The 24,226-nt window shown below is 39.3% G+C and overlaps 2 protein-coding genes across 3 annotated transcripts in view; both read left to right on the forward strand.

Annotated features, from left to right (window-relative positions):
- Positions 1 to 24,226, forward strand: part of Pde9 (phosphodiesterase 9) — a 411,334-nt gene that overhangs the window by 128,603 nt on the left and 258,505 nt on the right. The window lies entirely within an intron of this gene.
- Positions 22,523 to 23,074, forward strand: LOC145981453 (uncharacterized). Its single transcript, XM_083114684.1, has one exon. It carries the CDS (start codon positions 22,523 to 22,525, stop codon positions 23,072 to 23,074), a length of 552 nt encoding a protein of 183 aa, XP_082970810.1.

Below are 24,226 nucleotides of genomic sequence, written 5' to 3' on the forward strand. Positions count from 1 at the left end.
GTGTTTATGAATTTATGTGTACGTTGGAAACTGAAAGGTGATCTTCATTTCAGCATTAATGTCGACAGTAATGTAAACGAAAACAACGTGTATTTGCGACAGCACTAATGTTGCTCACAACAGCAGCATTGGAAATAATTGTCAATTATTAAATTTAAGTAATTTCAATTCTATTATAACAAACTGCATGAAGTTCATATTTTTACTGAATGGAAATAAAATAACAACTGGAAAACTTGGTGGTGATAGCCGGAATGCTGCGGTGAGTCGGCTCAAGATGGCCAGACAACGTCTCCTTACTTCGCGCGCGATTCGGGTTAAAAAGAAACTCCAAATGCATGGAAGTAATATTTCTGGGAACCTTTGAGTGGTTATAAAAAATAATTTCATTATTTTCTCCACAACTTTGTCGCTGGAAGTTTTTACTTGGAATTACAGAACAAAAAATGGCCAGCGACGACATTTTCTACTGCACGAATATAAAAAATCTCCACATACTTTATTTGAATATTTTTTAATGCAAATATGCTTTAAAGTATTGATAAATTCTGAGTACCACCGTCACCTATGACAATTAAAAAACAGTGTCAATTTTTTTCATAATGGAAGCTTCAATTTTACGGCATGTTTCAACGTTAGGAATGAAAACAATGTAAAAATTGTGTTTTCACAGAAAATTTGAGTTTTTAATTTATCTAAAATTATGTAAGCAAGTTACCAGTTTTTTGTGTACACCATCGTATTCTCTACAAAATTTCCTGCAAAACTGCAGGTACCGATTTTACTTAAGCTAAATTTGTAAATCCAGAAATTTGACAACAGCGCGCTCGTATTTCCCATAAGAAAAGCATTGCCCATAAGAGCCCATTGTGTCTTCTGAACGTGAAAACGACTCACGACGAAAGGATGGAGTGTGAATATTCAGAGCAGCCATGGTGTCTGATTTGGATACATGTCGAAAGGAAGGTATTCTATGGCGAACAATTGCAAGAAAGAAACTGACAACAGAATCTATTTTGGTGAGATTGGTTTTTGAGGCCAGATGAAAGATTTAAAGAATAAAGCAAGAGATGATGGGTTTTGAATTTCGCTAAATCTGTATAGAAGACCGAGAAGGCGCATAGCTTTTTTAGTGGTAGCTATAATATGATAATTAAAAGTGAGTTTTTCATCCATGATAATACCTAGGTCCTTTTGGGTGGAAACGTTTTGGATTGGATTGTTGTCAATAGTGTAAGTAGACACCACTTTGTTCTTTTTTAGGGAATAAGTAAGAAAAGAGCATTTCTGAGGCTTTAGTTCTAAATTCCACTGACGACACCACTTAACAAGTTCTGTGAGAGCATTTTGAAGAATCATCATGTCATGATGCGATGAGATCTCCTTAAAGAGTTTACAGTCATCCGCAAACAAAAGTATATTGATAGGGAGGGAGGACAGTTTTTCAGGGAGGTCATCCATGTACAGAAGGAATAGGAGCGGCCCTAAGACACTCCCCTGGGGAACTCCAGACAAAACGGGAAGAAAGTTAGAAGAGGTACCTGAAAGAACAACACGTTGTTCACGCTCATGGAGGTAGTCCTGGAGTAAAGAAAGAAATTTGCCATGGATGTTAAATCTGGATGATAATTTATGGAGAAGAAATTTATGATTAATTTTGTCAAAGACTTTCGAAATGTCCAAATATATTGTGTCAAGTTGGGAGTTATTATCAATAGCTCTGGCAGCATGCGAAAGTAAGACAGAAATATTTGTTAGGCAAGAGCTGCCTGGAAGAAAACCATGTTGTGCTGTGTGACGCAAACTGAAGTAACCTGTTTTTGATGATTTTTTCACAAATAATTGATAGTGGCGATATAAGTGAGATTGGTCTATAGGATTTTACACATTTTTTATCTCCAGTTTTGTGAATGGGCACAATGTTGGCCTGTTTGAAGTTTTTCGGAAACACACCCTTAGAGAAACATTTGTTGAGTAAGGCAGACAGAGGAAGAGCCAAGGAGTCTGCAGTTTTACGAAGGAATATTGTGGGGATTTCATCTGGACCTAGGGACCGGTGGAGGGGCAATGAAGCGAGAAGGTATTTTACTTCCTCGGGGGATGTTTTGATTGAAGATAGTGTGTGAGGACAGACAGCATTTAAGTGGGGGAGAGGGTCGGAAACTGAGGGAGGTGAGAAGTTCTGATGAAAAAAAAAAACATTGAAAAGTTCGGCTCTTTCTTCTCCACTAGCAATATCAGTATTATGAACAATTTCTTTAGGTATACGTGGGCTTTGTTTTCTTGAATTTAGTAATGTGAAGAATCTCTTAGGGTTTGTAGTACATTCGGTTGTTATGTTATCTATTTTTATTTTTCAATGACCCTGTTCGAGGATTTTCAATATACTTTTGGAAGGTAAAATGGCGTAGGAGTTGTGGTGCTGAAATCTGGGTTGCTTTTAGTGTCGCCGGGTTCGCTCTTATTTCAATCCTCGCGTGGATGTCGAGGGATTTAAAACCTATTACATGAGGCGACGTTGGATGTCGCCCTCAATCGCATGGCTGCCAGAAAATCCACAGCGATATGGTACCTGCTGCGGTATCAGAAACCAACCTTTTACAGTAAGTGGGGGGTTTTGCCCGCAGAGATCAAGTCGGAATACCTCACGTCGTTCCTGTCCCAATTGGCGTTCCTATTTCTTCACTCAATCAGACTTTATTCCGATTTGATTTGCACCTCATTTCGATTTATTCCAATCGTTAAGATTATATTCCAGATGTATCTACTTTTTTATTTATTCATTCATTGTTTATTCCAATTCTGTCTGCTTTCTTCACTCATTCAGTGTTTATTCCGATTTTATCTGTTTCCTATTTCGATTTCTACTCATTCTTTATTTTTTCACCTTCTATCTGCTTCCTATTTATATTTCTTCACTCGTTCATTGTTTATTCCAATTTTATCTGCTTCCCATTTCGATTTCTTCATCCATTCAGTGTTATTCCGATGTTGTCTGTTCCCTATTTCGATTCTTCACTTATTCTGTGTTTATTCACATATCTGCTTCATATTTATATTTCTTCACACATTCATTGTTTATTCCGATTTTATCTGCTTCCCATTTATATTTGTTCACTTGTTCATTGTTTATTCCAATTTTATGTGCTTCCCATTTCCATTTCTTCAATTATTGTGTGTTTATTCACCTTCTATCTGCTTCCCATTTATATTTCTTGACTCGTTCATTGTTTATTCCAATTTTATCTGATTCCCATTTCGATTTCGTCACCCATTCAGTGTTTATTCAGATTTTATCTGCTTCGCATTTATAGTTCTTCACTCGTTCATTGTTTATTCCAATTGTATCTACTTCCCATTTCGATTTCTTCAATTATTCTGTGTTTATTCAACTTGTATCTACTTCCCATTTATATTTCTTGACTCGTTCATTGTTTATTCCAATTTTATCTGCTTCCCATTTCGATTTCTTCACCCATTCAGTGTTTATTCAACTTGTATCTGCTTCCCATTTATAGTTCTTCACTCGTTCATTGTTTACTCCAATTTTTTCTACTTCCCATTTCGATTTCTTCACCCATTCAGTGTTTATTCAGATTTTATCTGCTTCCCATTTATAGTTCTTCACTCGTTCATTGTTTATTCCAATTTTATCTGCTTCCCATTTCGATTTCTTCACTCATTTAGCGTTTATTCCAATTTGATAAGTTTCTTTTTTCAATTTCTTTGCTCATTCAGTATTTATTCGTATTTTATCTGCATCTCATTTCTATTTATTCTAATCATTAACTGTCTATTCAGAATTATATAAGTATTTAATTATTCAACGTTTATTCCGATTTAATCAAGTTCCTCTTTCGTTTTAAATCACTGTATATTTATTCCGATATTATCTAAATACTTCATACTTAGCACAATGTAAAGATTGCGTATGCATCTTTTCTATAGGATATCCAATTGAACTGTTAAATTGTTTTTTTAATTTTTTGCTGATTCTGCAGTTAATGATACCTATTTCAAAAGTTGCTACAGCAACTGACCTCTTGACCTGGAAATCCCCATAAACATTGCATTTGATTGGGTATTTGAAGCAGGGACTGTTCCAATCAGTGACTCCAGAAAAGCTCAAGTTTTCAAATTTATGATGGACGTCACTCATGTATTACGGAATATGGTAAAACTGGCGTCCCTTTTAGGAACTTCAATTTTTTCTCCTCCTCTCCTCGCTCCTATCTCTGCGAATTTCCAACGGTGAATCTCGCAGGGGATCTGCATTATCCGGAAGGCTCATCAATCATTCTCCAGTTTCATTGTGTTGCTGGAGTCTGTCTTATAGGCATTGTTCCAGCCCGGGGCGAAACTGTGCTTTTGACGCTCTTTTCCTTTTGTAATGAACGTCAGAAGCTGATGCTGATATCTCGTTTCCCTTTCTCTCTGTTTCTCAGTTTCATATCTTTCTCTCTACTTTTGTTTCTTCTCATTTGTTCCTCTTCCTTGTTGATTCCAATTTTGTTTTATATGTCTTCACTCGATCACTGTTTGTTCCGATTTATCTGCTTCCCATTTAGATTTCTTCACTCGTTCATTGTTTATTCCAATTTTGTCTGCTTTCTTCACTCTTTTAGCGTTTATTCACATCTATCTGCTTGCTATTTATATTTCTTCACCCATTCATTGTATATTCCGATTTTGTCTGCTTCCTATAGAGGAAAAGGTCTAAATATGGGCCCCCTTTTTATGTTGTCATTTTCGGAGAAGGTCTCATTTTTTTTTAAAAAAAAGCAAATTCCAAAAAAGTGTTAAAATGATGTATTTCGAAATTGTGGTCTAAATATGGGCTATTAGTGGCAATATCACAAAAAAGTAATTAAAATTTAAAGAAACAGTAATTTGTCGCTAAAACATTATAAAATTCATATTTATGAATAATCTGTTGTTTTGAAAATCACGCGGAATGGGAAAAATAGAAATTAAGAAAATCATCCAAATATTTGTTGAAAATGTGATCTCAACATAAGACGTCATAGCCCATATTTAGACCATGACGCTATTTTTCTTCTTCTATTTATTTTCGCTCTCTGTGGTACATATTTCACAAACAAATCATGCCATTATAAAAGCCCACATTTGTTTTATGTACCGCTAATATCATAACCTATATAAAGCAGATGAGAAAAAACGCTGAGTTAAAACATACCTGCAAAAAGTTATTCTATAACAGCGTCCAAGGCCGAAACTAACCACCACTTTCTCTTGCGAATTGGCGCCGCAACCTTTGTGCTTGACAGATAACGAGTTCCAATAGCCTCTGCCAGGCTGCAGCACCCGGGAGCGCTGATAAATCCAAAACCCATATTTAAACCTTCGCCCATATTTAGACCTTCTCCTCTATTATTAATTATTTCTCCATGTGGCTCATTCTAGAGATCATTGAATTCATTCATGGCATAGACCTAATAGAAGGATTAATAGAAAGAATCAATACATTATTGTGGAAATTAAAAAAAGTAATTGTTATTCTTAATAACTCATCTATTTATATCTCTAACGCTTTCTTGTTAATTTTTTTCCTCTTTATCCGTTTGCGTCTTATTTTCCTTTTTTTATTTCTAATCCCGCTCTCTTTCTCTTCTCTGTTTGTCAGATTTCTTTTTCTGTTTCTTTACCAGCCTTCCTCCATTTTCTTTTTACATCCTCCTTACTCTCTTTCTCGCCATTTCTCTTTCCATTTCTTTCTTCATCCATCTTTTTTGTTGTTTCTCTTCGCTGTTGCTCTTTCCATGTTCTCTCTTATTTCTTTTTCTTTCTCCGTTTTATATATTCTGCCTCGCGAATCTGTGGCGCAAGGCAGCGCATAATGGCAGAGAAGGGGAGAAAGCGAGTTGGCGGAGCGAAGTCGAGCCCTACTTCCGCAGATACCGGTTTTCGTTGTTTGCTCCAAACATTTCCGGGACAGTGTAGTGGCCACCTTGGGTGTGACGCGTGGTTACATACTTTCCGTATAAATAACAAGTGTTTCTTACGCTCACAGCATCGAAACGAGAAGAAAAATCGTTTCTATTGAGTGCACGTGCTGTGAAAATTTTGTCAGTTTTTAAGGACAACGCCCTGTACATACCACTTCGAAATCGATTCAACGAATCGTCCCAGTTTAAGGTAACAGCACTCGGTAATGATTTTCTGACTGTATTTTTATCTTGTAATCTTCCTGAAAGAAAAATAGAGCAACACCATAACTACATCATGTTAATTATGGGATCCTCCTTCTGACGTCACAGAATATATTGCCATCATGTTTCGCATGGTCGTCGGGAAATAGCCTGGCTCCATTCATTACGTCCATCGTTGGGAGGTATAATTTGGTCGCCCGATCCACTTTCACCGAGGACGAACCACGGAAATGCGTTCAATTAAAACGCCCTAATAAAAATAAGCTTTAAAAGCGTTCTACATTACCTGCATCTGTGAAACCACACACTTTTGCCTAGTTCCACGCCCACTATATTAATGGTGCAGTGTACCACACAAAATAACTCCGGGGGGGTTTCATACTGAAATTATTTCATGATGAATTGAAAATTGTTCATGGAAATACGAGGGGTGATAAATAAGTATTCGAATTGAAAAAGAAACAACAATTATGAGGTTGACATGTATTTATTTTGCAGTATAGCATTGGCGCCCACTCCCCCCCCAATGTTAATGATGGGGGGCAGAGCCCCTCAAATAATATTGCTTAAGAGGATCTAATGTATTATTTTGCTTCTCTTGTAAAGTTTACTCTGAATTGTGCAACATGAACTTAACTTTAAATACACCTTTGAAATGTTCTAGACAACTTGGGGGGGGGCTGAGACCGCTAAACCATCAACTTTTAGGGGGGCTATGACCGGAGACAGCAAAACACATGACTTATTACTATATACTAAGTTTTGAGTATTGTTAACATTTTTACTAAAAAGAGTTTCAAAATAACGATGTTGTTTAGTGAATTCTGAACAATTTAAGGTCGTAAACGCAACTTTTAGGCAATATTGATATGTACGATATTTAGTTATCATCGAAATCTCTTCCTCTAGTCCAAAGAATAAGGGGAAAATAATTCTAAAGTCTGAGTTTATTTAACACTGGCTTGCAGTAAAGTACGCAAGGAAAGCTTATGAAAAGTCTGTATTGCGAAAGCGGGAACGGCTATGATCAAAGGCATTATTGCTAAAGCACGGCGTGCTGTGTGTTTTTTTTATTATTGCAAAATTAAATTTAAAAAGTAAAATATTGTAGCAAGAACAAAAAAGTAAAACTAATTTTACTGCGATTTGTGTTAGCATTTATGTAAATAATTAAATAAAATTGTTAAATATTGAAAATATTCGTTATTTTTATGGGTACGTCAACACTAAGGTTATTTGTACCCGTCATATGTCCTTTCTCTACAAGTCTGGGTCGGACATTAAAACACACCCATGCCCTCGCTGGGACTCAAACCCGAGACCTCCGGATCAAAGCGAGTTGAGTCGACCACCCAACACGCTCGGCTACCGAGGCCGGCATAAATACATAGCCTATTTTTAAATAAAAATGTTAATTGTTATATAAAAAACAATGCGGTGTGAGAGGTGGCCAATCTCTCATAGTGCCAAAAAGAATTGATTCAAATACTAACGGAATCGAAAAGACATCTTTATAACATACATACATAGTACTGTAGTTGGTAGCCGCAATTAAAGGTGCCCTCCTCAAGAGTCCTCTGTAGGCCGTTCGAAGCATCAGATTGCGGTGAAACTTAGTATAGAAGCTATGAAGCCATGGGGAAGCGAATGCTGAAAAAATAAAAAGAAGTTCAAATTTTCACCACCAGGTGGAAATGTGGCGCGTATAATTAAAGTTCCCTTACTCCGAGCACTCTGAAGCCCGTTCGAAGCAATGAATTACGGTGGAACTTTGTACAAAGGCTACGGAGAGCATGTGGAATCGAATTCTGATGAAGAGATAGTTCAAATATTTACCACTAGGTTGAAATGTGGCGCTGAAGTAACAGTCATCAGCAATTTGAGTTTATGCCTGTACAGAAGTGTTCAATATGCACCATCTCAACATGAATGCAGAGGCGCAACCACGATTTTTTGTCTTTGGGGGGGGGGCAAGTACCAGGATAAATGTACCAATAATAATAATAATAATGCTAATAATGATAATAATGTTAATAATCATAAAGCTAATAATAATAGTGTTATTATTATAACATTATTATTATTATTATTATTATTATTATTGATTTGCTTTATTTTACTTTGCTTCTTGTGCCACTTTTGGCTAAAATGATGTATGATGATATGGTGAAATTGATGAATGAACACTCGCAAATATCCATGCCCAAGCTGGGATTCGAACCCGGGACCAACATTATTATTATTAGTATCAAACGTTATTACCCTCGTATATTATGCAAAAAGGGGTAGAAGTTGGTGCTAAAGCATTTGCGTTCGAACAAACTATTTGAATTATTTTTTCAATACGTTCAACTTCACATTAATAATGGAAAACAAGCACACAAACTATTTTTGAAAGACAAAGTGCTTGATAAATTCATTCCAAATATAATTTATTTTTACATTAACATGTATAACTTATATGTTTCAAATATATGCAATATGGAGCGACGTTGACGCTAAATTGTGTACGTATTCAAAGTTTCTTTAATACATATTATATACAACATATATTATTTAAATACATTACACAACCTATTTATCCATCTCGCAACATCCAACAGCAAAAATACACAAATTGTCAGCCGGCCCCCGTTGCGGAGTGGTTAGCACATCGCGGTACGACGCCAGTGGTCCCGGGTTCGGATCCTCGTCTGAGCATGGATGTTTGTGAGTGTCCATTAATCAATTTCATCATAACTCGTCCCCATCTTCGCAAATTAGCCAAACGTGGCACAAGACGCGAAGTATAATAAAGCAAATCAATCAATCAATACATAAATTGTCTCAAATGTGCAAGCTCCCTTTCCTCGAAACAATTGTTCATGCATTTAATCAATCAAGACAAGTGTTATTTCTCTGTCAGGTAATTTACAATGCATTACAGAAAACAATGATAAATTGCGAGCGAAGTGAGCAAGAAAATCTTTGGATCAATTTTTTTGTAGGCTGAAATCAATATTGATTTAATAGGGCGCAAATAATTTCACGGGACGCCAATGCATTCTCTCTTTTACAACTTTTGTGCCTTCCCGATGATGTAGTGGTAACATTGTCGCCGTGTGATCAAGGGGTCACGGATTCGATATCCGGTGGAGGCACAGTGGTTCGGATCCCAATTTAAACTGTAGGTCCAGTCCCGATTACCCTTTCTGTGCGTAAAGTGGATACAACCACAAATCAGTCAATCTTACAACTTATTTTCATTTAGATAATTCGGCGCCCAGGGCCGACTGCCGCTGCTACCTAACTCGATAAGATTAAGTAAAGCAGGCATTGCGAGCAAAGCGAGCAAGAAATTTTTTGAAAAGTATTTTTCTTTGCATAAAATTTGAAGTTGTGGGCGGTAATTGCCCCCTGCAGGTACATTTGGTCGTCAATGTCCCCCCCCCCCATAATTCATTTCGGTCCAAGGTTCGGGGGGGCAATGCCCCTCCCACTGTGGTTGCGCCACTGCGTGAATGATCCTTTGGAAGCGTAAGTCAATGCGATCAATGGTCAGACGAAGCCTTTTTCAGGATATTGTTCACTGTGCACCATATTTGTCATCCCTTTTCGGTGATGACAATAGTGTTTTATCATACCTTTTTAGATTTTTGCGCAGAGCTGGTCTCTTCCACCGTCTGTGAGGAAGCTTTTAATACATTCTGACTTTTTAATGTGTTGTATTAGTTTTGTGCAGGTCTTTTTACAACCTTGCACTTTTAATTTTTCCCAAGAGACTTTTTACACCCCTTGTCTTAACTTTTTCAGTCAGAATTTTAGATAAGGGTATATTTCCACGTATACATAGAAAGCTGACAAATGAGCTTAACTGCCGACGCACCTCAAACTTTTAATTTAATCAATCAATAATAAAGAAAACATATTTCAGCGCCACATTTCCACCTGGTGGCGAAAATTTTAACTATTTTTTTCTCGTCAGCATTCGCTTTTCCATGATCTCCATAGTCTCCGTACCAAGTTTCAACGCAATCCGTTGCTTCGAACGAGCTCCAGAGGGCTCTGGGTGCTTTAATTGTGGCCACCCGATATAAGGAATCGCATTCAATCGTGGCTCCATCTACAAGGAAGAGTCAAATGAAAGCATTCATTTGTTTTATCTAGTAGATTTCTGTATGTAGGGTTCCACACGTTTGCTGCATTTTAGCACAGACTTATTGCTGATCCACATATATTTTCAAGTTTGAGTTAGTGCCTGTATACCTTAAGAAGAATAAGTCTTTGGGTCCACGTGCAGTTACTTATGAGCCATTGCGAAGGGCTTTACATCCATCTGCCTGCGAACTGAGGCCATTGTCGAACTTTCTCCTCCATTAGTACACTTGCTGGTGTGGTAGGCATGTACAGAGATATTGCACTTTCATTTGGCGAGAAATTTCTGTACGTTTTAGGCTGACAAGAAGGCAAGAAACCACGCCTCTTCACTGGTGCAAGTGTATAGAGGACATTTTGAAGCTCACTTGATTAGTATTGCAGCCTTGAGGTCGTTTTGTAAATAACAGTTGATACCCCATGTAAATTTGAGCTATATACACTCTGTCCAAAAATTTATATTAGATATTTAAGGTTTTCATTTCATACAAGGCATTTACATTAGAAGTGATCATACTAAAGTTTCTTATTTCGATTGGGAGTTCCTTAACCTTTTCCCCTTTCCATTCTACTCGAGTTTTCATCCCTGTGTTTAATTTATTGCCAGATACGTAATTAAACTCATGTCTTTATGGTGCAAGGTTCAGCCTTTCAGTGTGGGACATGAACTTTGGCCACTACTCATGTAAGTGGTAGGACAAATGCACAACCCTAGTTAATTTGATCATTATACACATTTAGCGTAACGAATCCTTGGTGAACTTTGGGGGAAACTGAATACTACGTCGCTAATTAGACGCCACGTTAATTGGGATGTTTGTTTCTGTAAGGGGAAGTTTCGCTTGATGGAAGGTAGGCTGTGTCAGTTAATCTTCAGTCACATGTACTTTGGATTGCAACGGCCTTTCCATGAGTTAGTCATGATACTGGCAATAACTAAGTAACTAACTCTGTAGCATTCTTAAACCCGAAGGTTTATGGCTGCAGCAACACAAGCCTTCCATCTGTCCCTATCCTGGGTAAGATCAATCCAATCTGTTCCATTCTTACAGATTTCCTTTAGGTCCTACACTGACAATAAGATAATTTTAAGTTTTTCTCCAATGTTCTCCGTGTGGACATCATTTTCAAGATAACATATATTCCAGCAGGGTGTCCACTGAACTGGGAAACCTGGAATTTGCCTGGAAACTACTTTTGTACCTGGATAACCTGGAAAAAGCCAATTGAACCAGAAACCTGGATTTTTCTCAAAATTACCGTTTTCACTACAATGTCCACTTCACTTATGGGCTTATGCTTTGTGAGTACGTGGATGGCGACCACAGGGATACCTGAGCAGAGGCTGTCACTGCCTCCACTTGAATTTTGGTGGGGATGCTGCGATTCAAGGGTCCTGGGTATGACCAAGTATGTATGAGTATGGGTGAATTTTGTAAAAGTAAAGTAACTGGCCATTCCTCATCCAAGAAGAATATGCAATAACATATAATTATAGAAATTAACATATGCTTAGAATTTAAATTAATAATTTTTAGAACTTTTGTAGTAAAAACAAAATGTAAACAATTACTACTACCAAGGGATATGGAATTACACGGCAGTTAAAGGTGAGGACTCAGCTTGCTTTTGTTAGTTACTGCAAATTTTTCTCAACTGGCCTTCTGGTAGGGGTTATTAACAATAACAACTTTTCTTTGTTTAAAAAAATATAGACCTGGAAAAATAATATAAATAGACGTGGACAAACCTGGAATTTAAAAACAGACACTTAGTAGACACCCTGTCCAGTGGACGCCATTTTTAAATATGGCGAACATTTTTTATGCGAATGCTTAAAATTCACACACAATTCTCATCTTGGTGTTGAAATGTGTTTTCAAGGTCGATAAAATTCAAATGGATTGCAGGATTTGTTGTATTAAGAACCCATTTATTTGTAAGTACAGTTGTTCATTGACTCGCAGCGGACATCGCTTTGAGCCCTCTTGTCACGTTCCGCGAACAGCTTTACTCCGCCGAATGTAAATTGACAATGATAATGCATGTTAAAAACAGATGCAAAGAGCTTCAAAACAAGACAATATTGTATTTGTAGGAGTACCCAATACCAAGAAAAAGTTGTTTGGCAACATTGACTAAAACTGGTTTTTGAGAAATTTTGAAAACCTGAAAATTAATAATCGTGTTTAAAACCTTTCTGCCTACACCCTACTAAAATTTCATAACAATCGGACAGCCCGTTACTGATTTACAGAATTTCAAAGATAGTGATCGTTTGCCATTGTTTTGCTCTCTCGACGATAAAAAAATAGAAGGCTTACTCGAAAGAAGAATTGGCTAGCATAGATTAACGCAGAATTGAAAAAGCTAAACTTTGATGGGTAACTGTTTCATACATCGGAGACACATTTCTTCATTTAGAAAAAGAAACTACTTACGGAAATGAGTTTCTCTAAGGTTTCCAACGTTAGTCGATGTATTTTCTTTCATCGTGGAATCTATTTGACCGGGAAATCATGTATTTTTCAATAGAAATATCTCACCGACACACGATTGCCATTGCTTTCCTACGTGAACCAGATGCTCCATACGTTGGATGACGTAACCCCCCTGTCAGTGTTTCCAACCCCCCCTTTTTTAAACTATGCTTACCTAACCTAACCTAACCTAACCTTATCGGAAGGGTTCGTGGGGCTATCCGTGAATGGTTCGTGGGGCTATCCGTCAGCTAGCCATGCATAATGTACAATTTGCACATGTGAAGAAGGTTGGAAACACTGATATACGAAAACAAAAGAAGCTATATCATTCGCAAAGTAAGCGATATCGCACGTTACGTGCGTTATTTTAGTAGAGAAAGTGTTTGTTTTCGTGTAAAAAGCATAATGGCACCTTGAACTATGTTCCGCAATACACAATTGGTAAGTACGAACCATGCGAAACACAAAATATCCGATTGTAATGTGTCTCCGATCTATGAAACTGGTACCCTTTGATGTAACTCGTTTTTATGTAGGTTTACTGGTTAATTTTTAATTTGAGTCCAAACTCTAGTATCTATAATTTTTAATCCGATAGTAGGTCAGTGTTTCTTCCTGGCGTCAATTTCACCGGACCACGAGCGGTTCTCATGAAGTCTGCGACTTGCAGCCCCAGCTGGCAGCCAACTGGAAAGATGGTCTTTTGTTGGGGTTCCCAATGCGACAACAGAGAATTCTTTCTCCCTAGTGCTGGTCAGAAATGAAACAATCGCGTTTCGCCCCACCCCCAAATTCGTGCACCGTGATCAATTTAGTTCGGGCACCAATTAACATATAATCAATTTTAAGTGGAAATATTGTGATTAAGTTGAATTTTTCGGTGTCCGAAATGGAACATGGCAGTAAAAATCAGCACTTACCAAACTAATTTATTGATTTTAGCCAGAGGAAACTAAAATATTCCGTTAGATTTAGTCGACTTCACACTTCAAGTGGGCAGAGCGAAGCAGTACACACGCTGCTGCAAAGGCTGGTAAGTGTAGTCGCTTCCCCCTCCACGCAATCCCGTTCCCTCACACGTGTTCATTGGTGGAGCCGTCTCGTGTCGCTACTCGCGCCAAGTCTTGCTCGACTCGAGCATACTCTAACAAGCAAAATTTCTTTTCTGTTCCAGTGAATGACATGTCCATTCCTGCAAAGACAAAAACATACCGACCTTACACATTGACTTTTGAGGTATTTGTACACATTGTTAAATTTTCAGATCGTTTGCATGAGAATTGGTAACGTTATTAGATTACGAAATCATATTAATTTTTTTGAAACACCCGGTAAAATACACCAAATCAATCAATCAGTATGAAGTTTAAGAGTAAATTTGTTGTGATCCGGGTATCGACTTTTAAGATACGAATTTACCGGACTGCGGGTTCATGAAAGGTGGGAACCATTGCTCTAAGTGCTGCAGAAAGTACAACGAAAAAAAGAAACTGCGCCGTAGCTGTTTGCTGCGAAGTATCTTCGCCTAGCAACCAAACGTCGTTCTCACACCAGAAAGTCTCCAAGCTGCAGACAAGCCTCCTCTTCCACCAAGATTTCTCATAAATTCCCCAGAGAACTTTATGAGACGATTTATTGAATAGAATTCAATACTAGGAGACTTCATTAAGAGGTCTTCGTCCGCCGTGGAGAACACGATACCCCCTCCCTCAACGCTCTTCATCTTGAAAACAAAAGCAGGAATCTCGTTTTCCTCAAATTGCTTTAGAAATATTGGATTTTTCTTTTTGCAAAGCGTGCCGTGCAATGGGAGACCAAATTTCTTGGAATCGTTGATACAATGCAGGCCTCCGTTCTTTCTCTGTGAAAAGAAAATGTCTTACCTATGCACAACGCGTAGGGAGCTTATACGCCCAATCAGAGCCAGCGAGAAGTTATTCAATTTTTTACGTCAGAAGGTGTTAATGGAGAAGAAATTGATCGTCGTATGATGGATGTGCATGCGAGTGTCTGTCACGGTTACAGTGTGCAGATGCAGTGGCACGAACAGCCTCCCAATATCCCCGACCTGTCGGCCTGCGACTACCACTTCTTTGGGACACTAAAAATTGCTCTAAAGGGCCGCCGGTTCCCTAACGATGCTGAGGCACTTGACGCCGTTGAAGACTGCTTCGGCAGCCAATCATGGACGTTCTTTACTCAGGGTACCCACAATCTAGTGATGCCGACTATATGTAGCATATGTAGCCCATGAATCACTATTACTTCATGAATGTTCACATATTCCAATTCAGTAAACCTTGCCGAAATAAAACAACAAACAAAAGTCTCACTATGTTGCCAAGAATGTGACATTTATTGAATATGATAACGACTTCTTCATAACAGTAACAGGCATGGCCGAATTCACAACAGAAGCGAATACATTTTCGTATGTCCCATGCGGAGGAAGGCAATTTACAATGAAACAACACTCTTCCGCATTGCTTTGATCTCGCATCCTGCCCAGAGTTTGGGAAAACAGTGGCCAGTATGAGCTGGCGCTTCATCGTGCAGAAGCCAACGTATCGGCGGGTCGCGATTAATTTGCTCTCTTCTGCCATGTTCTGTGGTTTCCTGCCGTTCTTTATTGCTGCGTTTCACCCTACCCCGTCATCGTTAATAGGCATTGTGCTCCTGTGTTCGTTCCGAAGTCACCCCTTTCTGATTTCAATCCATTATTCATACGGGAGGGTCATTTCCTTAACTACCTCCACTCTCGTCGACCCAGTGTGAATCATCATTAAAGCTCTCGCCACGAAAACAGTCCAGTCAAGGTCGGAGCTTTTCTTCTAAGCTGCCCAGTCGACACTTCGCGCATTTACCTATGCGGTTGATTTCGTAGGTTGAAATGTTTTCCTTATTGGCTCACTGTAGGTGAGTGGCGTGACCTTGACTGGACTGTTTTCGTGGCGAGAGCTTTAGCCTCCATATACTTTAAGAACGAAGTTAATGTAAACCAGTGTTTGGAAGTAACTTGTTACTAGGTTTCTTTTAACTGCGTTACAAGTAACTTTTAAAAGTAAGTACAGTCCCTACCAAAAGTTTAAGACCACCAACTTTTTTCATATAAATGAATCCTGGCCGAAAGTTTTTGGTACAAATATGGAGTGAAATTGTATGGAAGTAATAGTGTGTGAGGCATATATTGCCGAAAAAATATTGGTATACGTCTTGTAGTAGTTCTTGAGATACGAAAGTGGAAAATCAGATTTCTTAACTGAAAAATTCAGCATTTTGAAGTACAGATGAATGTGTGTACACGTAACCGAAGTCGTTATGACAGTACTGAATTTTTTCCAGTATTGTGGAACATGAACGAAGGTTTTATCGCAAAGAAAAAGATTCAAAACAATTTTCTCGTGTTTTATATTTTTTTTTCTAAAATGCGCAAAATAAAAATAATACAGCGAAAACTGAGAGGTCTTCAGATAACAATATCTTCCTCGGCGACTGCGCTGGAGTGAACAAATTTTATCAATCATGAGTTGAAACGTGTGTCAATAGATGGCGCAGAAAGACATATCCAAGTCCAAATCTGTTTCCGTTACGCTTGATAATAAACAGGCTGTTTGAATCGCAAGCTACGTGATAATGGGGGAAAAAATCTGTGCCCGTGGCCGTGAAATGACAAGTAATTGGTAAGTACAGATGCAATAGGACCCACAGAGAAATTGCAGTCGCATTAAATGTGAGTAAAATCTGCGTGGCGAACACAACAAACAAATTCAAGCAGCAAGGTACAGTAGTTGATAAACCACGCTGCGGCCGCCCCAGGGTAACGTCTGTACGCGAGGACAGGATTATCTCCGAACTATGGGATGAGATTACGCCCCAAGAATGCCAGAAATTGGTCCGCAGCATGAGAAAACTTGTGCAAATGTGCTTGAAACTTAAAGGTGGACCTATTGACATTTCACACTTCATTCATCTAATTTCTGGAGAAATGTTTGTTTCCAAGTATATTTTCAAAGTTCAGATTCAATGATTTTACAAATTGTATCTTTAGTTGCATCTATTAGACGTGCATTAATATGCCCTTACACTTTCTTAAACTTGATGTACCTTTCAATAACATAATGATTCCAATTTTGTATTAAAGTGTTTATTTCATGAAAAGCACACGCATATGTACTTTTTCTGTTTGTCTGAAACACATGACAAGGTGGTCTTAAACTTTTGGTAGGGACTGTAGTTGTAACTTTTATTTTTTCCCAATAGAAGTAACCTTATGGAGAGTTACTTTTACAGTTTCTTTACGGTCCCTGGACTGTATTTGCATACAAACGAGGCTCTGGCGTTTGGACCTACGACCAGTATAATCTTCGTAGGACTCTGTGTATGTTGTCCTGTGTTTAGACCTTGCTTGTGCTGACACTGTCCCTTTACAGCCTCAGCTTTTAACTGGTCAGAATATTTTAGTCTTCCACATTGCCGTTGTGTTATTACTCATGTTTTTGATAAGGTAGGGACTGAGCCCCGTATCGTTCGAAGGGTGCAAAATAGCCTAAGTGCTGACGCACCCATATATTTTTTTTTAAAGTTACGACACTCAAATTGTTAACACTTAAATTATTAATCAGTGTTTGATCATTCATTGTTATAATTGTCCGATACAAGATATAAAGTTCAAATCACCAACCCTGAGACCTTCTGTAAACAAAACCACGTTCATGCAGAAAGCATTGCAAACTCATAGAAGTAAAATAATCCACACGAAAGTCCAGCGTTGTTACAGGATTCATTACGTAAGGTAAAACAACGGCCAATTTGTAGTATGGGATACGCTGCCGCAAATGACGTCTCACTTTGAACCCAATGCTCTTTCTTTTGTACTTATTGCTTCACCTTTATGGTTAACTCTTGGCACCAGTAATCATTTCCCATAAATTTGGCTTCTTGCTTGCATGCGAATTGAATATATTTTACTTGCATTTTTTTAGACAAAATGATATAACATGGTAATGTATATTTCTAAGGTTTGATATAAATAGGAGTGTATTTGAAATTTGTTTGTAAATTTTATGTAAATTGTATCTTGTGTAAATAAAATCTATAATGGACATAAACAGCCATATGCAATGCTGTAAGTCAATAAATATATTGATTATGATGATCAAAACAAGACAAAGAAAGTTCGTAAATTTATTGTGGTTACTGTTTGGAAACTTTGACAAGCATCCTAATAACGATTTTTGTTCCGCCAAATATAGTGCACTTCGCAAAATAACTTGGTGACATGGCAAGGCAAGATAAGTGTGAACATTTTGTAGGAATATGCATTGTAACTTTCAATGAGCTTGGAGATTTGTGTACATAATGATATTTTATAACATTGTCTATTTTCTAAAAATAATCATGTGAACAGCAAGGAAGTAGTGCCACTTTTAACATGGCGAGTTCTATGCGTGCGGGAAGAAGGTCTCCGTGTTCAGTGATACATCTAATCGGTGAGACGGTTTGTTTACAGAAGGTCTCGGGGTTGGCGATTTACACTTTAGAAACTTACATTATGTAGTAGAATGATAGATAAAGCATTATTTTGTTTGCAAGAACATTTCCAGCAGAAAGTAAGTGTCAGCCAAATTATATATTTCACACATATAATTATTATAAAGGACAGACCATAGCAAACAAAACTGGTATGAGTAATTGCAAGAGTGCAATGTGTTTTTTTTTGGGGGGGGGCGGTTGCTTGCCCTCCCCACCATCACATGAAAAAAATCTGCGGATGGCTTCCCAGGCACTTTGAAAATTTTGAAAACAAGTGGCACTCTCCAACAGTAAGGAGGACTTAGAAAGGGCTGTGCAACAATGCCGTGTACGTGCCGTCATACCTTTTTTGCCTTTAAGACAAAAGGTTCTCGAGATGCTGCATCAAGGACTTATTGTAACACTGCTCCGTTTGCGCATCACTTAGGGACCACTTACGGAATATCTCTTTGGCTTTTCTTTTCCGGAACGTTCTTTGTCCTTGACTTATCCCAGACGTCTTTCGTTTTTTTCCGCTTTGACTTGTCCCCAAGAATAGTCGGCGCTGAAGTACTTCGCCCGAGAGTGTATCGAATCACCCGTAACTATGGCAACGGCACGTGCATCCTCTCCGGTTACCAACGGGACTCGAGTTGGCAACACTGACGAGTTCAATTACTTCAATCCAGATGCGGTCAAGGAAAACTGGACTCTAACAACTGACGTCACATGTTGATCTGTTTTGTAATCCCCGGGAAGAGTTACACATCGAAGTGCTGGAGGGAAGGAAAATACCGCCCCACCTGACATCCAATAACATGGGGGAGAGGAGCAAGGGGGTGCCGTTCGCTCAGATGTTTGTCTTCCCGTCATGCATCGCGGTACCAACAATAGAACGAATGCTGACATGAAATCTTCGTCTTCGTTCCGCTTTTGTTGGGTACACGGCGAGCGATGAATTATTCCTGACTCTAGCCGAGTTCATTTGGATTGCAAATATTGGTCTCTGATGCCCAGTGTACGGGGGGTTGGATGGGGGAGATGCCTACCTTAACAGAAACCGTGCCCTGCTTCAGGGATAAATCATTGTTCACTGACTCGTCTTTTAGGCCCTTTTCAACCCCTTTAGTTTTCTCCAGATTAACATATGCGGCTCCTTTTTATTTACAAAGAGACAACTATTTTATAGCCTCCCTGATGGCGTAGTGGTAACGTCGTCGCTTTGTAATTAAGGGGTTCCCGGGTTCGATACCCGGTGGAGACACATAGCAGGCCCGTAGCCAGACAGGGGCCGGGGGGGGGGGGTGCTCAGCCCCCATGACATTAGCGCCGACGCCGCAACCGAATTGAGCACGCTTTAGATCCAGAATTGCGCACAAATCTCACTGACCTGTTTTGCCCACAGATTTTGATCCAACGTTGCCACTGAAAAAAAAGTTTTTTTTCTTTAGACAAGAAAAGAGAGAGAAATTATGTTAGGTTACGTTTAATTAACACAACAGAAGAGAGAACGGCTTGAGAACATTTTACATCTGACAACATCGCCTCATTTTTTTGTGCGCAATCCTGTACATTGTGACAGCTTGTCAGCGGCTTATCAGATACCACTGATAACACCGGAAAAGTGTGCGCAATCCCGCTGTAGCCGACATTAGGTAAAACTATTTTGTATTCTAATTTGTTTGAGGTGAAGAGTGAAAATGTAGACAGAATATATTATTTTGCTCACAGCTTCGTTCGTTCATCTTCTTTGAGCAGAAGTCTAAGCAGCGACAAGTGTTTAGAATATTCTCTAGACTTTAGAAAGTTCTTTCATAGGGAGCCTTTTTTATCTGTACCTTCCCTGCCCCTGTTGAAGCCTCCCCTTTAGAAATCTGTGACTTTGATGTCATCATTCACATTCCTTCCACATCTGCATCAAATGTCAACAAATCCCAAGCTTTGGGAACGAAGTTTTGTTGCTTCGGCCGGGGGTGGAATGTACGGTAGGCACTATGATTGACTTGAATATTGTACATTTTAACATGTATGATATAAATATGTGTCATCAAAAATAGTATGGGAGTGCCTATTAAGGGATGGTGTCAGTAGCAGTCATTAGCACTTCAAGAGATGTTTTAGAAGATATATTTCTAAATTTTATATTTTACATAAACTTAATGACCCCGACACACACAATTTACCTTTATTTAATACTGTTAAACTTCTGAAAAATGGATTTGGTTTACAAAGCCCCGCCCCCGATGACCCGTGAGCCCCCCCTGGAGATCTGTTCTAGCTACGGACCTGGCACATAGTGGTTCGGATCCCACTTTAAACTGTAGGTCCAATTTCCCTTTAGCCTTACTGTGAATAAGCGGACTTAAAAACAAGAACAAACTATATTTTATAGTTTCTTGTAGATGAGAGATAGAGTAATACTTGAAGTTAGCGCCCAATGAGAGGAGGAACGCTGCAACAGAACGCAATACAAGCGTCTCAGTGGGCTATAACCTTTAGGATAACCGGCAGACTTCTGGCACGGAAATTCCCGCTGCAGTTCCGGCCGTTTCCCTGTAGTGGGCGTTACACCATTTGATTTTCATAGAAGCAGACAGAAGTTTTGTTGCCGCGGTTTCCCCGCGTCTCGTTGGGCGATATGCTTTATTGTCCTTTGTGCAGTTCGAAATATTTCGCATCTCCCCAAAACTGACACGAGATTATACACACACAGACACTGGCGTACGCGGAGGGGTGCTGAAGGGGCCACAGCCCCCTCCGAAATTTTGATAAAATCATAAAACTGGTGAAGAAATCAGGAAAAAAACAGTGGCAAATGCAAACTCGTCTCAAAATGAGCCCCGATTGTCATTTTTGAGAGTGGAAAGTTTCTAACATAAGAAACATCTTATTGTGTATGCAGCTGTGCACTGTCCACCTTTACAATTCCAGCCCCTCCCGGAAAAGAATCCAGCTTACGCCAGTGCACACACACACAATTATACACAGTCGGACAATTAAGTAATGAGACAGTCCTTATCAAATGAAAAGGAAACAAAATATTTTAGCATAGGCTTGTTTATTACTCAAAGTACATCTCTCCTGCTTCAATACAGCAATTGGCACGGATATTCAACGATTGAAGCGACATCTGTAAGTTTTCATGTGGTATGGGTTGAAGATTGGACGTCACTACCTGTTGGATGTTCCTGTGTTCATTAAAAGTACGTAATTTCAGCAGCAGCTTCACTTTCGGGAACAGGAAATAATCATAGCGAGATAAATCTGGATAGCAGAGACGATGATTCAACACACTCACTTGTTTTTGGACTAGGAATACCTAGACAACCACTGCTCGCTGGCATTATCGTGGAGCAGGAACCACTGCCAGGATACAGAGGTCGGACACTTTCATAATCATTCAGAGATCTGCAACAGTAACACCCAAGTAGTTTTCACCCTCTGGAACAAATACATGATGAATAATGCCTTTGCTGTCATAGAAAAACACAACATTGTCTTCACCTTGAGTTTTGGAGCTGCATTATCTTGCCTCTTGATGCATTTAGCGACTTCCATTCTGCGATTTGTCGTTTCGTAGGAGGCGAAAATGTTCTGTTTCGTCCTCCGCAACAATGTAATTCAAGAATGCTCATTCCCGAAAGCAGTTTTCAGGATGTATTTCATGAAACTTGATGTTCACTCGCGGCTCCATGGCGATTATGTGAAGACACCCTTACACCTCCCTCACGGCATAACTCCCAGCATGCCCATCTCAAGCTCATGAGATGTTGCCAAGTTGTAGGTTATGGACCACGCTGCACCATGAACACATTACTTCACAAGAGTGCACATGTGAGAGAACACAAAGTCAGTTTCATTATTTAATGAAGCCTCTGGTAGCCATTTGCATCGACGGGACAGTCTGTCGTAAGATGGTCGTAGGACGCTGAAATCCGTAATCTGTCTTCTAGAATCTCAGTATATCCCGCCAGATAAATTGATAAATTTTGGGAGTCAAGGTAAATTTGGGGGGGGGGGTTCGAGGTCGGCATAAACAATATATATATATATATATATATATATATATATATACTTAGTCTTACCATAAATACTGTCCCAACGTTTGAGGGTGGCTGTACTTCCAGCCGTACAAGCTAGAGACGGCAAGAGCGGTATCGTGAAGCGTGAGTCATTACTTGTTGAGCTGGTCAAGTGGAAAGTTGTCTGTTGTAAGTGTTGAAGATGGAATGGGATGAGTGCGAAAAACGTGTGGCCGTGGTAGCGTTGCACAAGGTAGGCAAATCACCAAGGGAGATTTTCAAAACCCTCCAGAAGCTGAAAATCTCCAAGAAATTTGTGTACCGCACTATCCAGCGCTTTGTTGAGACTGGTACTGTTAAAGATCGCCCACGACAAGGAAGACCACACCCAGTACGGACACCAGAACTTGTGAAAGCAGTGGCGGCACGAGTGCGACGAAATCCTGTACGGAAACAGTCAGTGATAGCTCGTGAGCTAAAGATTTCAGAAATGTCGATGTCTTGTACGTTACGCAGTGACCTGGGACTCCATGCCTACAAACGACGCAAAGGACATCTCTTGACAAGTGAACTGAAGCTCCAGAGGCTCCGGAAATCAAAGCAGTTACTTCAGCGTTACGCGGTAAATGGGCACCGTCGAATCCTTTTCACTGATGAAAAAATGTTCAGTGTTGAGGAGACTTTCAATGCCCAAAATGACAGGGTGTATGCCACATCCTGTCGGGAAGCTGTTGACAAGGCCCCCAGGATCTAGAGGGATCACCATCCTGCATCAGTCATGGTGTGGTGGGGTGTGAGCTACGAGGGTACAACGGATCTCCATTTTTGTGAAAAGGGGGTAAAAACTTCAGCCCAAGTGTATCAGAAGACAGTGCTTGAGAAACTATGCAAGAATCTTACCGACACCATCTTCCATGGAGAGAACTGGAGCTTCCAGCAGGACTCAGCCCCAGCACACAAAGCACGCACCACCCAGCAGTGGTTGGAGGCAAATGTTACTGACTTCATTTCCACGTCAGATTGGCCCTCTGCCAGTCCATACTTAAATCCTTTGGACTACAAATTGTGGTCCAAGCTTCAGGAGATGGCTTGCAAGAAGAGACATCCCAATATTGACAGTTTAAAGCGGACTCTTCAGAAGGCAGCTGCGGAGTTTCCACTTGATGTGTTGCGTAATTCCATTGATGAGTGGCCACGGAGACTTCAGAAGTGTGTCAGTGCTAAAGGAGGCCATTTCGAATAATTATTTGTGATTTTGGTTCATAATGCATCCATGCACCTCATGGTATTCTGATATTAAAATATCTCTCACCATTTTGTGTCCATTTACTTACAACTTTGGGACAGTATTTATGGTAAGACTAGGTATATATATATATATATATATATATATATATATATATATATATATATATATATATATATATATATATAGAGAGAGAGAGAGAGAGAGAGAGAGAGAGAGAGAGACACACACACATAAAAAGTGTCCTTCTACGTTAATTTTGGAATGGCAGAAATTGTCTTGATACCCCAATGTCGGCGCCTATGGAATCCGCCCTCCGCAGGAGAGGCCATATGTATATTTTCCTTCCTCGTCTAGTTGGGGGGAGGGGGTCAAAGTTCAAATCACATGGCTTCTTTGAAATTTACACACTTCAGAACTGTAATATGGTAGGCCAGAGAAAAAGCGTAACATGTTTAAAAATTGGAATTAAAGTAATATCAGGGTGCGAAATTCTGAAAGGGGGGGGGGGGTCCTAACAATCTTTAAAAAATTCACCAAATATTTCCGGGGGGGGAGCTTTTGTTATAACAGCAAGTAAGTATAAGCAATTGGTTTGACTACGAACACACACACACACAAAAGAACGAAGAATAATGTGTGTCTCCTCGTGTGTTTGAG

Source organism: Lepisma saccharinum, chromosome 29 (genome assembly GCF_977018435.1).
Source record: "Lepisma saccharinum chromosome 29, izLepSacc3.1, whole genome shotgun sequence".
Lineage (NCBI taxonomy): Eukaryota > Metazoa > Arthropoda > Insecta > Zygentoma > Lepismatidae > Lepisma > Lepisma saccharinum.